Source organism: Euprymna scolopes, chromosome 44 (genome assembly GCF_053919585.1).
Source record: "Euprymna scolopes isolate OS-2025 chromosome 44, ASM5391958v1, whole genome shotgun sequence".
Classification (NCBI taxonomy): Eukaryota; Metazoa; Mollusca; class Cephalopoda; order Sepiida; family Sepiolidae; genus Euprymna; species Euprymna scolopes.
The window spans coordinates 16,440,413-16,459,472 of record NC_136525.1 but is presented as its reverse complement, the minus strand read 5'-3'; the positions used below and the strand labels follow the sequence as shown (position 1 = coordinate 16,459,472).

General features: G+C 34.3%; 1 protein-coding gene across 3 annotated transcripts in view; it reads left to right on the top strand.

The window, feature by feature from the left end:
* The window catches only part of LOC145268710 (protein zer-1 homolog), a 159,134-nt gene that overhangs the window by 98,064 nt on the left and 42,010 nt on the right, over positions 1-19,060 (top strand). For all 3 annotated transcript variants that reach the window (XM_080124248.1, XM_080124250.1, XM_080124249.1), the window contains 4 exons: positions 5,902-6,117; positions 9,226-9,319; positions 13,942-14,085; positions 15,927-15,985. In XM_080124248.1, coding sequence (XP_079980374.1) covers positions 5,902-6,117; positions 9,226-9,319; positions 13,942-14,085; positions 15,927-15,985 — 513 coding nt within the window. The remainder of the gene's footprint in view (positions 1-5,901; positions 6,118-9,225; positions 9,320-13,941; positions 14,086-15,926; positions 15,986-19,060) is intronic.

The following is a 19,060-nucleotide window of genomic DNA, read 5'->3' as shown; positions in this document are numbered from 1 at the left end:
TGGATCTACTTTATTGGACGTTAATTTGGGAGATAAGTAATTTTTCAATGTTTAATATATTTTTAAAGTTTCAATTATCAATTAAATTTTTTTAATTGCATTTATTTTTCAATTTATTTTAAAAAAACAGGGTTTTAAATGTATTTTTCAAGGTAACAAGCTTCGAAAGAAGTCTAATAAAAAAAAAATCACTTAATTTTTAATTTCGACAACCCTGAGAATTTAATTATTAAAAAAATATTGAAATGTGAAATTTTTTTATTTAACATTTCTATTAGTTCAATTAATTTTCTTTCAATAATTCATTTCACTCAAACTTCACCATTTTTTGTTTGTTTTTTTTTTTAATCTTTTTCTGTAATTTTGGTAATTATGTTTGCTCAATTTTATCTAGTATTTCATTTGTTTTTTATAGTGGTATCATTTTTATATGTGTTCCTTTGATATACCCTATTTCAAAATTAGTTTGGCTAAATCTATTCTTCACGTTAAAAACAACGTGTAAAAGCAATGAAAAAGTAAGAAAAAATAATAGGTGTTAACTACTACTTGTGAATTATGGAGGTCTGAAGAACTGCCGTCACAAATACAACTATCCATAGCTAAACAAAAAATCGTTTTTGAAATTCCTTTAATTGTAACTTTTCGCTATACCTACCTTTTGGTATAAAACTCAAAAACTTTCGATTAATGGTATTTCTCATATATAGTCGTTAACTTTGGAAAAGTTATTTTGTATCTACGGCGCCATGTCACGTGGTATATTGTTTTTTTTTTCATTACGCACGTTCATTTATAAATTATTAAATCAAATATTTATCTTTTTTATATTTTATTAGTATATATTTTCTTTCTCTTCCGCTATATTTTTTTTATTTAATTCATTAAATCTGTTAATTATGAGGACCAAAATAATGAATCGTGTGTATTTATTCTCTAATTTTCTTGTTTTTGTTCTGTTATATAAATTCTATTTTATTTGTTTTTTCTCTGAAGGATAAATTCTATTTTCTTTGAGTTTTTTTTTTTTCTGTATTCCAATTAAGTAAAATAAATTTTCTCTAAAATAAATTTTGCTAATTTTTCCGTTTAGTTTACTATATAATAATTTTATTTAAACCAAAACACGACGGTGTAGACATAAAATATCTCTTCCAAAGTTAGGGAACATATTTGGGAACTACCGACCATAAGTAGAAAACTACCTGGTATATTTCAAAACAATAAATTCCCTAGGAATCGGAATCGTACTTGGTATCGGAATCGTTAATCAATATTTTCCTGGAATCGGAATCGTATAAAAATTAGGAATCGTCCCAACACTAGTATATATATATATGTGTGTGTGTGTATATATATATATGTATATATTATAATATAGTAATGTATATGTGTGTGTGTGTGTATATATAAATATATTATAACATAGTAATGTATATATATGTGTGCATATATATATGTATATATATATGTATATGTGTGTATATATATATGTATATATATATATGTGTGTGTGTGTATATATAAATATATTATAACATAGTAATGTATATATATGTGTGCATATATATATGTATATATATATGTATATGTGTGTATATATATATGTATATATATATATGTATGTGTGTGTATATATATATGTATATATATATATGTATGTGTGTGTGTATATATATATGTATATATATATATGTATGTGTGTGTGTATATATATATGTATATGTATGTGTGTGTGTATATATATATGTATATGTATGTGTGTGTATATATATATATGTATGTATATGTGTGTGTGCATATATATATGAGTGTATATATATATTATAATATAGTAATGTGTATATATGTATATCATAATATATTAATGTGTGTGTGTATATATATTAGAATATAGTAATATCTATATGTATATATATTTTATAAATTGTGTGTGTGTATATATATACATATTGTAATATAGTAATGTGTGTGTGTGTGTGTGAACTAGCCTAAGCAGTTATCTTACGGCGAGCTTAAAATTGGAAAACGTCCTCAACATCGACTAAAGAAGCACTTCAAGGATGGCATAAAATATGATCTTAAAGCTTTCAAGCTTCCTGTTCAGAAATGGGAAACCCTAGCAAAATGCTGGCCCGAATGGAGGAGGCTAATTATAGGGGAATATGAAATTTTTGTGTAGGAAAGAATTGATCATGCTAAACTCAAGAAAAAACTTCAGAAAGGAAATGTGTTGGTTTTGCCCATTGAATGGAACAGTTGTAATCACGAGCTCCTCTCAAAAGCGGCTTACATTAAACACAAAAAACGCATGCCGTGAGCAAAGGAAACAAAAATAAAAAACGGAGGCAGAGGTGAAACAAGTTTCAACACACAACTTTGTCTGCCATATGTGTGGCAGACTATGCAAATCAAATGCTGGCCTGAAAAGTCATCTTCGGGCCCACGGATGTGGTTTGGGTGTCGCTGACAGTTAACCTGAAAACACTGATGAGGTTGGTGGGGAACATTGGGATGGCTAATGTCTGTAAAGACGAAGTAATTGCTATATGTGTGTGTATATATATATATATATATATATGTGCGTATGTATATATAATATATATATGTATTATTTTTAAAGATACCACATTATTAAGGATGGATACAACTTATATTCTTATATGCCGATACCAAGGGCTGAAACAATTCTATGCAGTGTTTGTGACCAATAAAAAAAAAACTTTCTGAATGAGTAAATACATGTGTCCTCCCTATTAACGTGGTATCCTTAAAGGAACATATTTATAGCTCTAGTATTGCACTGTTGAGCTATATGTTTTTATTCATATGTAATCACTGTCCTAGGTAGTTAAATTACATATAAGCATTATCTATATATATAAAAGCGAAAATGTATGTGTGTTCGCTTTTTGTGTATGTCTTCAAAAGGCTTTATTCTGGCGGATTCTCGAGGCCGTCGCTCATTTTTAAAACTTTTTATCATGTCTAAATGATAATATCTATGACTTAACAACGGTGGTCGCCTCTCTGTTTAATTTGCCTGATTTTGAAACGTTAATTATTTGACATTTTCGGATCTGCACATGTTGCATTCGTTTTTCGGTATAAAAAAAAAAAAAAGTGAAACTCTATTCAAAATACTGGCCCACGGCCAGTGGTCTCTAGAAAGCTATGTAACATTTGGTCATGTTGGCTTCGTCATATCAGACGGTTGCTTTCATTTCGAGACAAGACACTCCCCCTAATAAACAGGGAGCTGTTTTTTTTCCAAAGTTAGTTAAAAACAAACAAACCGGTTTATTGACCTCATTAAAAACTGTCCCGCAGAAAATGTTAACTGCTGAATAGCTATCGCGTACCATCGCCGCATGTGCATTAAGCTTTTTCGTATAAAGAAACAGACTCGCGTTAAATAAAACACTGTCCCGCACTCAAAGTTCACGTTAATAACTCATCAAAAACGGGCACCTGTTTTTTTTTTTTTTTTTTTTTTTTTTTCACATTTTACTATTTTCCAACTGCTTGTCAAGGCTTCGTCTTTTTGTTTTTTAACGACCAACGATTTTTCTTTTTATTTACCCAAAACCACACACACTTCCAAACACCCGGGCAACGCCGGGTACCCCTCGCTAGTCTATATATATTAGCATAGGTCGATTTTGAGACTGTAAAGAATTGCATTTAAAGAAAGTTGCAGAACAATGTCAAAAGTTACCACAAGAAATATTTTGTTTTTGTATTTATTTTATCATGCCAATGTTTAAGACCTAATAAATCAAGATTGTTCTCATGGTACATGTGTCGCCGGCAACACGTGTTGCTTAAATAAAACTTGGTTTTAATAAAAAATAAAATACAAGACACTTGTTTATATATTTTATTGAGAAAGAAAAAATTGAACATAAAAAACGTACAAAAAATTCAATTCAACAAAATTAGGCACAAGGCCCTACAAGAAATTGGGAGGGGGAGGGTACAGGGTCTTTTTGACTATGTAACAGATGAGACTTTGAAGTCTTACTCTTGACTGGCAACATTTACCAAAATACCTCAATCACTCTGTGGATCCTAATCTAACTAATAACCCCAGCGTTCAATGTAAAATTTAACTATGTACAATTTGTATATTCATTTCTGTATGTTGTGTGTGCATTTTTTTTTTTTTTTTTGTGTGTGTGTGTATGTGTGAGAAAATAAAGTTCGATTTCATTAGAAAGAGTTCTTGAATTAATTGGCATAAAATGTTCGTGGAGTGGGAATTTTGTAATATTTTTAAGTTTATTTCTTTTCCTTTAAAAATTGAATAAAAAAAGTCAAAAGGAATAAAAGCACTATAATATTTAATTTCATATACGAATAACTATTTACCTATGTTGATTTATTTATTGGATATTTTTTATGATATCCACCAGTTGAAAACTCTCTCTCCAACCAAGTGTTTTCATTCTGTGTTTATTGTTTACTTCATAAGCTATAGTTGAAGATAGAAAGAACTTAAAGTATAAAAACTTTTTACCAAAATGACTGGATGCAGCATTAAATTGGGATGATTAATTGGAATTGGGAATTGGAAAAATCGGAGCTTTTTGGGGTATTGGCATCAGGGAAAATTTTAGCCTATTTTCCAATACCAAAACCGATTCCTTTAATTATCTGTTTTATTTGATTTTGTTTTTTTTTATAAATCATCTTCCATTGCTTGTAGTAATAAAATAATAAATATTTATTCATTTAAGCTTCCAGTAAGACTAAAATCTCTAGATCACCCCCTCACAAGCGTGTTTTTACGTTTGAGAAAATACATGCACATTTAAGATGTGTTTTTATAGTAATCAGGACAAAATAACAACTTTATAGTTAAATATTTAGATTCATAAAGAATCGGAATCGGGAATTTAGTATGGAATCGGCATTGTATCGGAATCGTCCCATCACTAATTGATATGCTTTAAAAACAAAGCGACCAAATCAAACCTTTACAACGAACATATATTTTCAAGTGAACAGTTGTCTCCCTTATGCTTAAATTATTTTTTTTTGATGAGAATGTAAAAAAATCGTCCAAAATGCCTTAAACTTAAATAATTGGAAAAATGAAAACATCAAACAAAAAACAAGTATATAAAAAATATAATAAACTAGCGGGGTATACCTGGCATGGCCCAGGTGTTTGTAAGTGTGTGTGTTGGGGGGGGGGGCGATCAAATCAACCCTGTTTTAAAAAAAAATCGTTGGCCAGGTGTTTGGAGGTGTAAAAGAAAAAAAACTGTTTTAGTAGGAAAGTAGGCTTGAACCCCGAACCTTTGACGTGGAGATGGAAACGAAATGGAAAAAACCCTGGGATCTAGCCATCTCGGCCACGAGAGAAGAGGAATGAAAAACCTCTTAATTTAACGTTGTTAAAATGAAATTAACAGGTGCGAGAACCTTAAGTCGCGTGATGTTTGACCTTGAAACAGGACGCGGCTGCAAGCCAGTTTTCGCTTGTTTTATACTGAAAAGCGAAACATACACGGGACGCTAAAAAATCTGGAAAAAATAGCACGTGAAAGTCAGGCAAATGAAATAGACAGGCGACCCCCATTCGTACCTTATAGATATTATCATTTAGACGTGATATAAAAAGTTTTAAGAAGGAATGAGCCGAGCGAAAAGTCCAGCGAAAACAGCCTTTTACAGACATACACAAAAAGCGAACATACATATATACATACATGCATTTTCGCTTTTATATATATATAGATATTGGTAACCTCATTCATTTGAATATAGATTTTTTTTTCTATTGTTGGAATCTTAACCTTTTTTACATACATATATATATATATATATATATATATATATATATATATATGTAAGTTTTTGATATCTTGCTTAAATTTTTCCTTCAATTTACAGACATCTTGACTTGGGCATGTTAGATCAAAGAGTTTCTACAAATTACAAAGAGCCGGAACGAATTCTAACGAAACTAATGGATGGTCTTCCGGATCTTGTCTCTTTGGACATTTCCGGTACAAATCTGGCGGGAGAAAAAGCTATGACTCCAGAATCACATCGGTTAGGAGTTCGGAGGACGAAACAAATCAAGGACGAATCGGATGAAGTTTGCAGGTAAGCGTCACATACTTTAATTTACCCAAATCTTATCAAACACACACACACACACACACACACACACACACACACACACACACACACACACACACACACACTCTTTACTTTATTTTTCATTGATTGACTTTCTTTTTTTATTACCTCTTATGTTGCAAGATTACACCCAACATACATACTGTCTTTATTCAATTTTAGTTTTTCATTTTTACTCATATTTTTTCTTTTTTTGTCCTGTTCCTTTTTCTGTCCCGTTTCTGTTCCGTCTTCCCTTCTCTTTTTGCACCCCCCTTGTGTTTTTCTTTTCATTCTCTTTCCTTTCATTCTATCTCCTTTTTTTTTTCTAAAGTTTAGTTTTTTCTGTGACCTGTATGTAACTAGTCCCTCAGATATTTGTAAACTAAAACAGATAAATTTTACCGAAAGTAAAATGAAAATTGCGGACATATTTATTTCTTGATCTTGATAATTTTTAAATTATCATTATCTCATTCACAATCAATTATTTATAACAAGCGTCAAAAAGAAAATCCCAAGAAACTCTTGTGGAGTGGTAGTTCTAACTTCATGTATTCGCCTTTCAAGTGTACTAGCGGGGGGGGGGGGGGGTACCCGGCATTGCCGGGTGTTTAGAGGTGTGTGTGCTCGGGTGGGGGGGGGGTAATCAAAACATAAGAATAAGCGAAGTAAATATTTTTAAATGTTAAATTATTAAATATTTTATATAAAAAAATGTAAAAACTTTAAAAAATCGAAAAAAAAAAAAAACTAACATAAGGCAAATGAACGATGTTAAATGTAAAAATCGGAAAAAAGAAAACAGAAAAACGAATCTTAAAACTTTAAAAAATCTGAAAAATAAAAACCAAAAAAAAACGTGAAAAATAAAAACCAAAAAAAAAACATGTGAAAAATAAAAACAAAAAAAAAACGTGAAAAATGACTTAAATAACCCTATTTCAATATTAAAATTTAAAAAATCGAAAAAAAAAAAGACATCTCACACAACGATTCGAACTTACAACAAGATAATGACGCCGCCCTCTAAGCAACGTTGACGAAATCGGACCGTTTTTTTTTTAAATATTTAAACTAAATCATGTTCCGGTGTCATTTGCACATATGTAGAAGCGAACTTGTCATGAGAGGACGGTTTTTGCTACACATCCCTGTAGAAAACTAATGATTTTAGGGTGAAGGAATTAATGTTTTTGGCCAATTTTTCGATATTTGTCGGGCGAAGGATCGAGCTGTAAAATGATACCAATCTCGTGAAAATCTGTGACCCGTGTCGAAAGTTTTTGCGAGATATACGAACACACATACATACAAACATACCCACATTTTCGCTTTTATATATATAGACTAGCGGGGGCGGGGGGGTACCCAGCATTGCCTGGGTGTTTGGAGGTGTGTGTGGTTTTGGGTAAATCAAAACTGGGGGGGGGGGGGTTAAAATTAAAAAAAAAGTTTTGATAGGTAAGTATGAGGATCGAACCCGAACTCTTGAGGCAAAGTTGGAAATTAAAGTGTGAAAAAAAAAAAAAAACCTGCGACGTTAACCACTGGGCCACCGCGACATACTAACGGAAACACGTTTGAATTTATTTAATTACTTAGAATTGACAGGTGCACGTTTTAATGACTTAATGAGGTCAACTTTGACTGCGGGGTAGTATTTTATTCAATGCGGGAATGCTTTTTTTATTTTTATTTTCCCAAGATGTTGGGGGGGGGGGACCAGCTCTCCTTGTTCAAATTGAATAGCAATTGTCTGATATAAGGAAAATATTTCCACATTGATCCAAGCTTATTGCTTTCAGACATTTTTGGTGATCGCGACCGGAAAAATACCGGCAGAATTAGTGTCGCTTTTATTATACGAAAAAGCCTAATCCACATGCGGCGATCGAAAAATGTTGAATATTTATCTTCCTGAAGTCGAGCAAATTAAATAGACAGGCGACCTCCGTTGTTAACTCGGAGATATTATGATTTATATGTGATATAAAAAGTTTTAAGAAGTTGTGAGCCGACCGACCGCTTCTCTGAAAAAAGCCTTTTACAGACGTACACAAAAAGCGAACATACATACACACATTTTCGCTTTTATATATATAGATGACGTTGGTACCCCATTACACAACAGTAACGTCATAGTGAAGGAAGAGGAAGGAAAGAAAAACTGAAAGGAAAAAAAAAGCATGTTGCGGAGAAGGAGACTTTTAAGCAGTTATTTTTATTTTTTTTTGTAACACCATGCCAACACGAGACTTCTAACCACGTGACAGGATGACGGGACTTTTAAGCACAAGTTGGTGCAAGGAGAAGTTTTAAACAAGATCTAGAACTTGTTAGTCTTGAAATTTTAAAGAAAATTGTCAGACGACCGCATGCCGAGCTGCAGACATAGCAGCTGGTTGTAGCTGCATAATGGGAAAATGTTAAGATGTGTTTCATTGTTTTCTTCTCTTTGTCTTCTACTTTTCTTGGTCTGGCCGTGTCATCATCTCTCTCTCCTCTTGAGAATTGCCGAGGGAGCGAACACTGGCTTACAAGTATAAAAAATAAACAACGTAAACTAATAATTATTTTTCTTTTTTGTATCATTTGAAATATTATTCTCACCTTGGTTGTTTTTTTTTTTTTCCTTTCACAGCGTTTCGGCCGATGTAACCTTCGGCCATCTTCATGTGTATTCACGCTGGATGTTATTGCTGTCTTTCTTGGGAGAGCAAATAAACCAAGCACTTTTCACTATTCACCAATAACATCCAGCATGAATGCATCTAAAGATGGTCGAAGGTTACATTGGCCAAAACGTGAAAAAAAAAAAAACCTCAAAAAAAAACAACCAAGATGAGAAAAATAGTCCAAATCATACAGAAAAATATAAATCCTCATCTCAAAAATATGCATTCATCATAACGTAAACTCATAAGTGAAAACACGGACTCCGATACATTCTGTAAAATTCGGTTGAATTCTGGATGTGTGTGTGTGTGTGTGATACCATCACTGAAAACAATCTTTGAAACGCTTTTTATTTTTTTATATTTGTACCAATTTTTTATAAAATGAAGCAAATGTTTATTTCTTTATTTTCAGCATTCCTGGTTTGCAGGGTAGAACACTAGATTTTCTGGGTCTCTTGAATTGTGCGAACGATGCATGCGAACGGGACAATCTTCCTGCTAAATTGGTAAGTACACGACGAAGAAGACATGTCGACGGATACTCTGATTGGTTTAGATGTGTCAGGTATTAGTAGAAAGAACATGTTTGAAGTAGTTTTCCAGCCATTCTCTCAATGTGACCAAACCAGCAAAGTCTCCTATTCTGCACTCTATACTCTATCTTTCATTGTGGTTATCAGATCAAAGTCTATCTTTAAAGCTCACATTATAGAACTAGATTTGATGAGGTTAGTAAAAGATTAAATCTGGACAGTATAGGCAGATGAGTGCGAAACAGGTGATTTAAAAAAAAAAAAAAAACTTTTTATTACATTTTCACCCAAAGCAAGGCACAGTGCCACTTTGATGTAGAAGGCTACTATTAGGGAGATAAATTGCAGAGGTACTACGCAGGGAGTTAAGCAGCAAAATATTTGTTCACATTACACTTGAACTTCTGCATGTCAGTACAGTTAGGGAAACAGAAACCCTAAAGAGAATTCCAAAGTATAGCAGTTCTAGGGAAAGACTATTAGTGTAGAAGGTTTTCTTACATCTAGGGATCTCTACTTTGTAGGGGTGGGATTTTGCTGCTTGTGGGGTTTGCCGAGGATATTTACGTCGAGGGGGGGGGTACAAAGGTTTGTAGTTCGTCGGAGCATCCACCATTAAAATACTTGTAAAACAGGCAGAGGGATGCAACATTTCATCGATAGGACAAAGGCTGAAGCCTAGATGACAGTTCAGAACCTATCAGGTTGGCGACTCTCTTTTGAACCCTGTCCAGGAGTGAGAGACTAGTAGCAGATGCACCAACCCAAATGTGACAACAATACTCCATACATGGGCGAATGATGGCCTTGTAGAGGTACAGGATACTCTCAGGTATAAGTAATTTTTTAGCATGATCGAGAAAGCCCACCTTCTTCGCAGCAGCCTTGGCAATGCTCTCATGTATCTGTTCCAACTCATGTTCCCTGTGAACGTTAAGCTGAGGCATTTGAACGAAATACTTTCAGGTAATGTATCATTAGCCAAAGCTGTTGGTGGTTGAGAAGTTTTCATTGTAATTATTAAAGGAAACACGCTTTAATGGTATAGCCACGTTGAAAGAATGTATGAAAGTTTTTGCATTTGTAAATGCAAAACAGATGAGGTAACAGGATGATTTTGCAGAGGAAGAGACAGATTTGAGAGAAAGAAGGATAAATAAAGACCTGGCCAGAGATAGGTTGGTTTGGAAGTCAATTTCTGAAAGTTGTCCAACACATGCCAGCATGTAAAACAGACGTTAAACCAAAGATGATGATAAAAATCAACAAATAAGTTTCCTAACATCGCTGATCTGCGATGTTCAATGGATAAGTCATTTTTTAATCTTGTTTATTTAGAATTAAATCTATTTTAAAAAGAATTATCCATTTATTTATTGCGGACTATTATCCTCATCTTTAAAGTTGTTGCTTTACGACATTTCGGCCAACTATTCCTGTGGCCTTCATCAGGTGGTTAACCGCGACGGGATAGGAACTCCGAATATCTTAACTGCATCCTCAGCAATTACTGCCTTCCATAGTTGTTTGTCGTCTCACCATATTTTTGTTCAACTAAGCCTTTGGGTAGGATTGAAACCGCTATCTTCAGACAATGCTCACCTGGAACTGTAGAATATGACCTTCACCTTCACCGAGGTGAACGATTTTTATGACCTTCACCGAGGTGCGCGACTTGACACACAAAAATAAACCGCCTCTTAATCACCTGCTAACGCATGCGTCACTGTAACGTCCAATGACAACAACAACAACAACAACCTTCTCACTCGACCTGCCTTTATACCACTATCTCAATCCCTTCTCTTGCGCATGCGCCTGTAGATTCCTGACAACCTCGAGACTTCCGCTTATAAAAACCCATGTTTTGTTGTCGCGCATGCCTATACAAGGCACAAACACGAGGGCGTTTGTTGTGTTGGTAAGTACTACATAGAAGGCAGTAATTGCTAAGGATATAGTTAGATTTGGCGTTCCTATCCTGTTGTAGTTAACCACCTAATGAAGGCCAGAGGAATGGTTGACTGAACTGTCAAGAAACAACTAAAAGATGAGGATAAATAATACTCATCTCAATAAGAATTCCAATTAATAAAAAGAATTAAATTGCAAAAAATTCTTTATGATGTCCATACCCATCATAGAACGAAGATGTCATGTTCCAAAAATTATGTAAATTGATCAAGTAGTTTTTCTTTTTACATATAAAATCATTTTGTTATGATTTTAATAATAAATTGTAACCATTACAAGGCTGATTTTGATCTCAGTAGTTCGAATTGAGTTGTCTCCCTCTTATTTATTAAACATGACACAATCATGTTGACACACCGATGAGTCTGGCCAGTATCAGATGGGTGACCATTTGGGAAGGCTAGACGCTGTAAGTACTGCGCCGAATTATAGAAATTTCTAGGTTGGTATGTAGGGACGTGTTTAATTCACTAGAGAAGATACACCCCCAAATAAACTCGCCTGGCGGTTAGACAAGGTGGTACTCCACCTGGCTTCGTAGCTGGGGCTGGCTCAATCCTAATGAGCAAAAATGTATACTCGAAGCTGAGTTCTGATAACAATTCATTAAGTGATTTTTGGAATCTGACGTCTTCGTTCCATGTTTTTTTTTTTTTAAATTTTCTGCATTTTTGTTTTGAAAATAGGTTTATTCTAAATAAGCACCTCTAGCTAATCTCTACAATTGCTGTTGGGAGTTGGGCGGGGGGGGGGGGTCCATCACGATAAGGCATGATCAGCATACTCTTGCTTTCTCTCAAACTACCAGGTCTTACCAGATTATGCTGTCTGGAGATACTGGCTTCCTAACCTAAAATGCACCAAGAATTGATGTTATTGTTTTTTTTTTTCTTTTCTTTTTGCAAAACTCAGTTGTGTTCTGAAAAATCAAAAAACAGTTTTCCTCTACAAACCAACCAAACTAAACACCATGAATAAATATTTGAAAATATAAGCAACATGCCGCATAATCTTTTTTTTTTTCCAAGATGATTGAATTCAGCATTGAATAACCTGGAAACAGTTGATATATGCAATAAAACAAAACAACCAAACCAAACCAAACCAAACACCATGAATAAATATTTGAATATTTAAAGAACTTGAAGCATGAAAACTTTTGGTAAATGTGTAGTTTAGCGGCGTAAATTATTTGACAGAAAAAAAAATCATGAAACATTATTAAACCCAAAGGCTGAAATAAAACCAGAAAAAATTTCATTTTTATTATTTTTTTCATCATTTTTATTAGACTAAACTGTTTTTTCCGACATATTTTTTTGTAATGAAAGACCATAAAAAAGACCAAATTTGGACTTAAAAAGGCCAATCTGTCAAACCTTAGAAAGGCTAAATTTTACAAGCAATATGGCGGCCTCGAATGTCGTGCATTTATTCTGGTTTTATTTCAGCTTTTAGGTCTAATAATGTGTTTGTATAAAAATAAATAGGTTTTATAAATTTTTGTCTGTCAAATAATTTACGCTGCTAAACTACACATTTACCAAACTTTTTTCTAAAATTACTGGATTCAGCTTGAAATAATCGAAAACGGGTTGATATGCTACGAAACAAAACGATCAAACAAGCCATCACATTTTAAAGATTTTTAATTATTTCATTTTGTGATGATACCATGGGAATAGATGGGGTTGGGGGGTGACTTTATTATTAACAGGTTTTGGTAAAATCAGTAAAGCAAATGGGGTACTTTTGCTCTTGTAATTTTGCCCCCCCCCCCCTCCGAAAAAAAAAAAAAAACGACAAATAAGTCTCATGGCATCATTGGTCTGGTCGTGTTCAGTGCATAAGTCTTTTTTTTTTTTTTCTTCTTTTTTTTTTGGCTATGTTGTCGTCTCATAAGTATAAAAAGTAAACAACGCAACTCAGAAAAAAACAAAAAAAACAAACAGATTCTGACACGTTTTGTGTAGATCGGTTATACTGTGGATATGTTTGATTCCATCACGGAGAACGACCTTCCAAATGCTAACGTTCACATCTTAGTTGTCTGTTGAGGCCATCACTGCCAGTGAGTTCATCTCCTCATCTGCTAAAACTCTCCCGATCTGCTCTGAGCCACAACCTATCCTCAACTGTCTGAAACTGAAAACTGTCCATGAAACTAACTCTGACTCCTAAATTTAATGGCTCTGGATCAGAAATCTCTGAGTGATTGATAAGTAGAAATTACACGCCATCTCAGCTGTTCTCAATTTACATATGTTTTTACCACTTTTGTGTGCCTTGTTGAATCACTTCCTCCTCTTGTCCTGGATCATTTACTTTCAACAACGTGTCTTCTTTTTTTATGAGTCACTTCCTAACACTCCCCCGACCGTGGAAGGGCGCCCATTTTTCCTTTTATTCTCATTTATTTTCCCAGCTAATCTACAGTTGACTCCAGCTGTTAGGGAGTGGGGAAAGGGACATGCGCTCACATTCTCTCAAACTATGTATCTACGGTTGATTCTAGCTGTGGGGGGAGTAGGGAAAGGGATATGCACATAATGAACATGCTCAAACTATGTATTGACATCTTTTGAATCCGTTTTTCTTTTATTTTTTTATTCCATCTTCAGGTGACAGGAGAAGCAAACGAAGAGCAGATATTGTTGTCACTGCAGACTTATCAAGATCGAAGTTCCCATATTATTGTGGCCCTCAACAGCCTTTACAATCTCTTTCGAAGATCGGTCGTTCGAAACCAAGCAGCTGCTCTGGAGGTCAGTATGTGCATATATTAGTGATGGAATGATTTCAATATTTTTCTCGATTCCAATACAATTACTGATTCCGATTCTTTATAAATCTCTGTATGTTTATGCTATAAAGTTGCTATTTCCTCCTTATTACTGTAAAGACACGTTATATGTGCACATGTATTCTTGATCTTAGAAGTTTTGTTTTGCTAGTCGTATAACATCAATAAATATTTATTATGTTATTTAAGAGTTTAAGGAATCGTTTTTGGTATTGGAAAAGAGACACAAATTTTTCTGATTCTGATACCCTAAAAAGTTCCAATTTTTCCGATTTCTGATTCCGATTAATCGTCCCAATACACACACACATTTCTGTGGAAATATCATTTATTCACTTATATTTCCTTTTTATATATACCAATCCTTATTTAAGAAGCTCAATGTAATTACAGAGCATATAATGTTGATCAATGACAAAAGTCTGTATTCCAAATTTCATGATGTTGCCCATCTTACAATTTATTCCTTTAATTCAATTGCCATTTACACTTCTTGACAGTCTGATACATTCACAATTTTGGAAGTTTTCTTCTTTTTTTTAATTATTTTTGGTGGAGCAGTATATTATGAGGGGCATCTCAAAGTTAATGTCTCCTATTTTTTATTTTTTTATTCTGCATTGATGGATCAGAGGGGGTTGCAAATTGCATTGTTATGATGACTAAACTTATGCATTCATGACCTGAAAGTTTAATCTCTCTGTTGCAGATATTGACGGTGTGAGACTCTAAGAAAGCAACCTCTGTCATGGACGTGCATCAGAAGCACAGGTGTGTCAGTGAATTCCTAGCAAAAATGCATTGAGAATTGTGATGACAATGTAGAAAAAAAAAAAATCAATTCACGAGCACAAAAGATCACTTGTTTTAATGGTATCACTCCCGTCTTCATAGCTATTCAACTTTTTGAGTTAAAAGAAAAAATAGGAGGCTTTACTTTTAGAATGACCACGCTCTAGACACCCATGCAGTCATTGATTGATCATGGGGACTATGTAGAAAAATAAACTCTGGAGCACTAAAGGTTGCTTGTTTTAATGGAAGTACTCTCATCTTTGTAGTTCTTCAACAAAAAAAAAAATATGAGGCTTTACTTTTAGAATGACTTTTTTTTTTTTTTTACACAGGCGTCACCATATTATCAAGGCCAAGAGGCCACTCGAGGATAAGGGTTAAAGAGTGTACAGTAGAAATCGGACAATATAGTAATCATTAGTAATGAAAATTCGGTAAATTTGGTAACTTATATGAAACAGCTCATCAAGAACTTGTTTACATTAGACTTGAAGACAACCATATTGTAGTCAGCCGGAAAGCAGGAAAACGGAAGACAATTCTACAGGCGTGCAGTTCTAAGAAAGAAGCTTTGTTCATGGAATCTAGGTTTAGGCACAGACAAAGAGTGGGGGGAATTATTGATAGTGTTTTCAGCTAGACGAGTGCTTCTTGTGAAAGTTTGGCGAGGGGGGACCATAGACTGAAGCTCAGTCGAACACTTTCCATGAAAATAACGATACATCAGAGACAAACTTGCAACATCTCTTCTGTGAGATAGAGGTTGCAGGGAAGAGAAAAGGACATCTCCTATGAGGCTACGAAGTCTATTTTGAACTCTATCAAGGCAGGACAAGTCCTTTCTAGCAGCTCCTGCCCAGATGTGGCAACAGTATTCCATCCTTGTATGATGAAGCGTGCTCCAGATGCTTATACGCAGCCACCGGTCATTGCATCATGTATGTATTATACAAACGATTCAAATAATTGATCGTCAATATAAAAAAAAATATCTTTTTTATTTTCCAGGCAATCTTATCTTGCATGAAACAACATCCTCGAGACTGGCACGTCCAGATATCTGGCAGGTAAGGCCTAAATATAAAAGTGAAAATGTGTGTGTGTGTGCGTTTTTTTTTTTTTTAATGTCTAGCAAAGTGAAAATGTGTGTGTGTGTGTGTGTGTGCATTTTTTTTTTTTTATGTCTAGCAAAGGCTTTTTTCGGTGGGGGCGTTTGGGGGGGGGTCACTAATTCTTACAACTTTTTATATACTTTCTAGATTATAATATCTCCGATTTATGAAACGAGGTCGTCTATATCTTTTATTTGAGCGACTTTCATGCTACAAAATTTGCGCTGTGATATGGCGTGATATTTGACCTAGAAAACCAGACGTTGACGTTCGTTTAACCTCCTGCTTTTGTAAACGTTTAATTTCACCCATTCTCATTTCTCTGCCTGCTTAGCGTCGCGGTAACATGTCATACCTTTTTTCCACCTTAGCCTCAAGGCTTCGGGTTTTTTGTTTTTCTTTTACACTTCCAAACACCCGAGCAACGCAGGGCACCCCCGCTAGTCTTTATATATATTATACTAGCCTGAGTGCTCGGCATTGCCCAGGTATTTGGAGGTGTGTGTTTGTTACATTTATGTTTCATTATTATTATTATTTTTGTTGTTATCATTCGTTGTTATTGTTCTTTGTTAAATGTGAGTCTTATTAAAGTGCAGTCTTATTATGAGTGATGCTGTTGTGTCTTAGAGAGAGAGATGTTGTAAGAGTCTTATTAGAGTGAGTCTTAGAGAGTCTTACTACAAGTGATGTTGTTGAGAGAGATTGTTCGTGTTATAAAGAATGTTGTTGTTTCTGTTATGAAGATTCATATATATTAAAATGTTCATACTTAGACGTGTAGATATGAGATGTAGAGTTCACATTGTAGATATGAGATGTGTATGTCAAGACATTTTATAACACAAATATATAGACGTATAATAACAATTTCCACTTTACCTTTTTGGTAGAATCACAACACAAAGACGACGTTTATAAAAACACATGATGGGTTTATTTCTTCTCACGACCGCCCGTGGTTTTCATCATCAAGGATTCAAAGCTTCACATTCTAAGTTTCAAAAGTGACCGTCTCGTTTCTAGACGTTCGAATCCCAACTGGACTGTCGTCTGCCGTTCTCAAACTCCCTCTGAGTTTCTCCCAGTTTCTCCTTCCTTAACTCTAAAGTTTTCTAACTATATCTAGAACTTTCCATTTTTCCATGACGTCATACACATGTTAAAACATGTGTCTTCTTTCACGTGTTCTGGACATGCGTGTCCAAAACTTTTTCCTTTGTTTACAAAAGGAATTTTAACCTATATTCCCAATAACCTATTTTTCCAATATGTTAAAAACATGTTTATTAAATTATCTTGTATAGTTGCATTCCTCAATTGAATTTTTCATAAGACTTGTCAACGCACATTCTTTTCTTGAAACTATTTTATCTCTAAGCTAAACAATTGTTTGTTTTACATTCCATTTTCTAATTCTCTCTCGTAATCTATTTCTAAACCTAATTTACGAGGTTCGAATTTCGTCTATTCTATTTCATTTTCATTTTAACTAAATCTCTCTATTTTTATACTTACATGAAAAGGGGACAGCCCTTATCATGTAACATGTTGAGCCAAAAAAAAAAAAAATAGGAGTAGGACGTAGGCTTGAACCCGTAATGTGACAGAGGAAAAAGAATTGAAAAAAAAAAAATAAATAAATAAATAAAAAACACTCTTATCGATGCGCCTACCTCTGTTGTGATGTCATGGGTGGTCAAAATAACGCCTTTTATGCAACGTCATTCATGCGAGGTTTGAATGACTTGCAAAAAATGTCAGCGGAAAAACCGACCCTCCTTGTAGAAAACTGCCCAGTTTAGGGTGAAGGAATTCATGTTTTTGGCGAATTTTTCAATATTTGTCATCCGAAGGGCCGAGCTTCAAAACGATACTGATCTCATGAAAATCCATCGCCTCTGTCAAAATTTTTAAGTAGACATACATACATCTAAACAGACAGGTGAGATTTATATAATAGATAAAAGTTAATTTGTGTGTGTGTGAATTCCTTTCTCATAGATTCCGAAACAGCTGAACCTATCTTTTGCAAAATTCACACAAATGTAATTTATATATCTGGCAGTGTTCTTAGATATGTTTTGTACAGAAATTCATTCAATAAGTATCAAAAATCCAAAAAATCTGATCTTAAAAATAGCTTTTCTTTCTTATAGATAAAAAGAATAATTTTTACAGGAGACTATTTTATGTTACACTGGCCAAGGGAGATAATAAAATTTTAGCAAATCATTTCTTTTAAAAAAAAAACAAAACAGACTTATTGTAATCTGTAGATATAGCTTAGCGGTAGAGGATTTGACTACAGATCCAATGATCCTCTGTTCAAGCCTGGGTGTGCCTCACCATTTTATTTTAATTTTTTTTTTTTTTACCATATTGTAATCAGCTAGAAAGCAAGCAAATGCAAGACAGTTCCACAGACGTGCAGTTCTAAGAAAGAAACTTTGTTCATGGAATCTACTTTTGGGTTTAGGCACGGATAAAGAGTGGAGAAAGTTATTGATAGTGTTTTCAGCTAGACGAGTGTTTCTCGTGAAAGTTTGGGGAGGGGCCATAGATTATAGCTCATACGAGCACTTGCCATGGAAATAATAAAGCAGAAAGAGGCTCACAACGTCTCCTCTGTGAGAAAGAGGTTGCAGGGAAAAGAAAAGGGCATCCCCTACTAGGCTACAAAGTCTATTTGATACTCTGTCAAGGCAGGATATGGTTTTTCTAGCAGCTCCTGCCCAGATGTGGCAACAGTACTCCATCCTCGGACGTACCTGGCTCTTATACAGGTAGAGAATTGCATCAGCAGTGAGATATCTACTGGATCGATAGAATGATCCAACCATTTTTCCAACAACCTTGGCAACGGATTTGATGTACGTGTTCCATTTCAGATCAGGAGTAAAGGTCAAGCCCAGAAACTTGTAAAAATATGGAGCCTAATCAATTCAGGTAACTTGATTATGTAGTAGGCTGACATGTATTCAATGTAACCGCTTTCAGCCACAATCATCGCCTTGATACGGAGCTGGA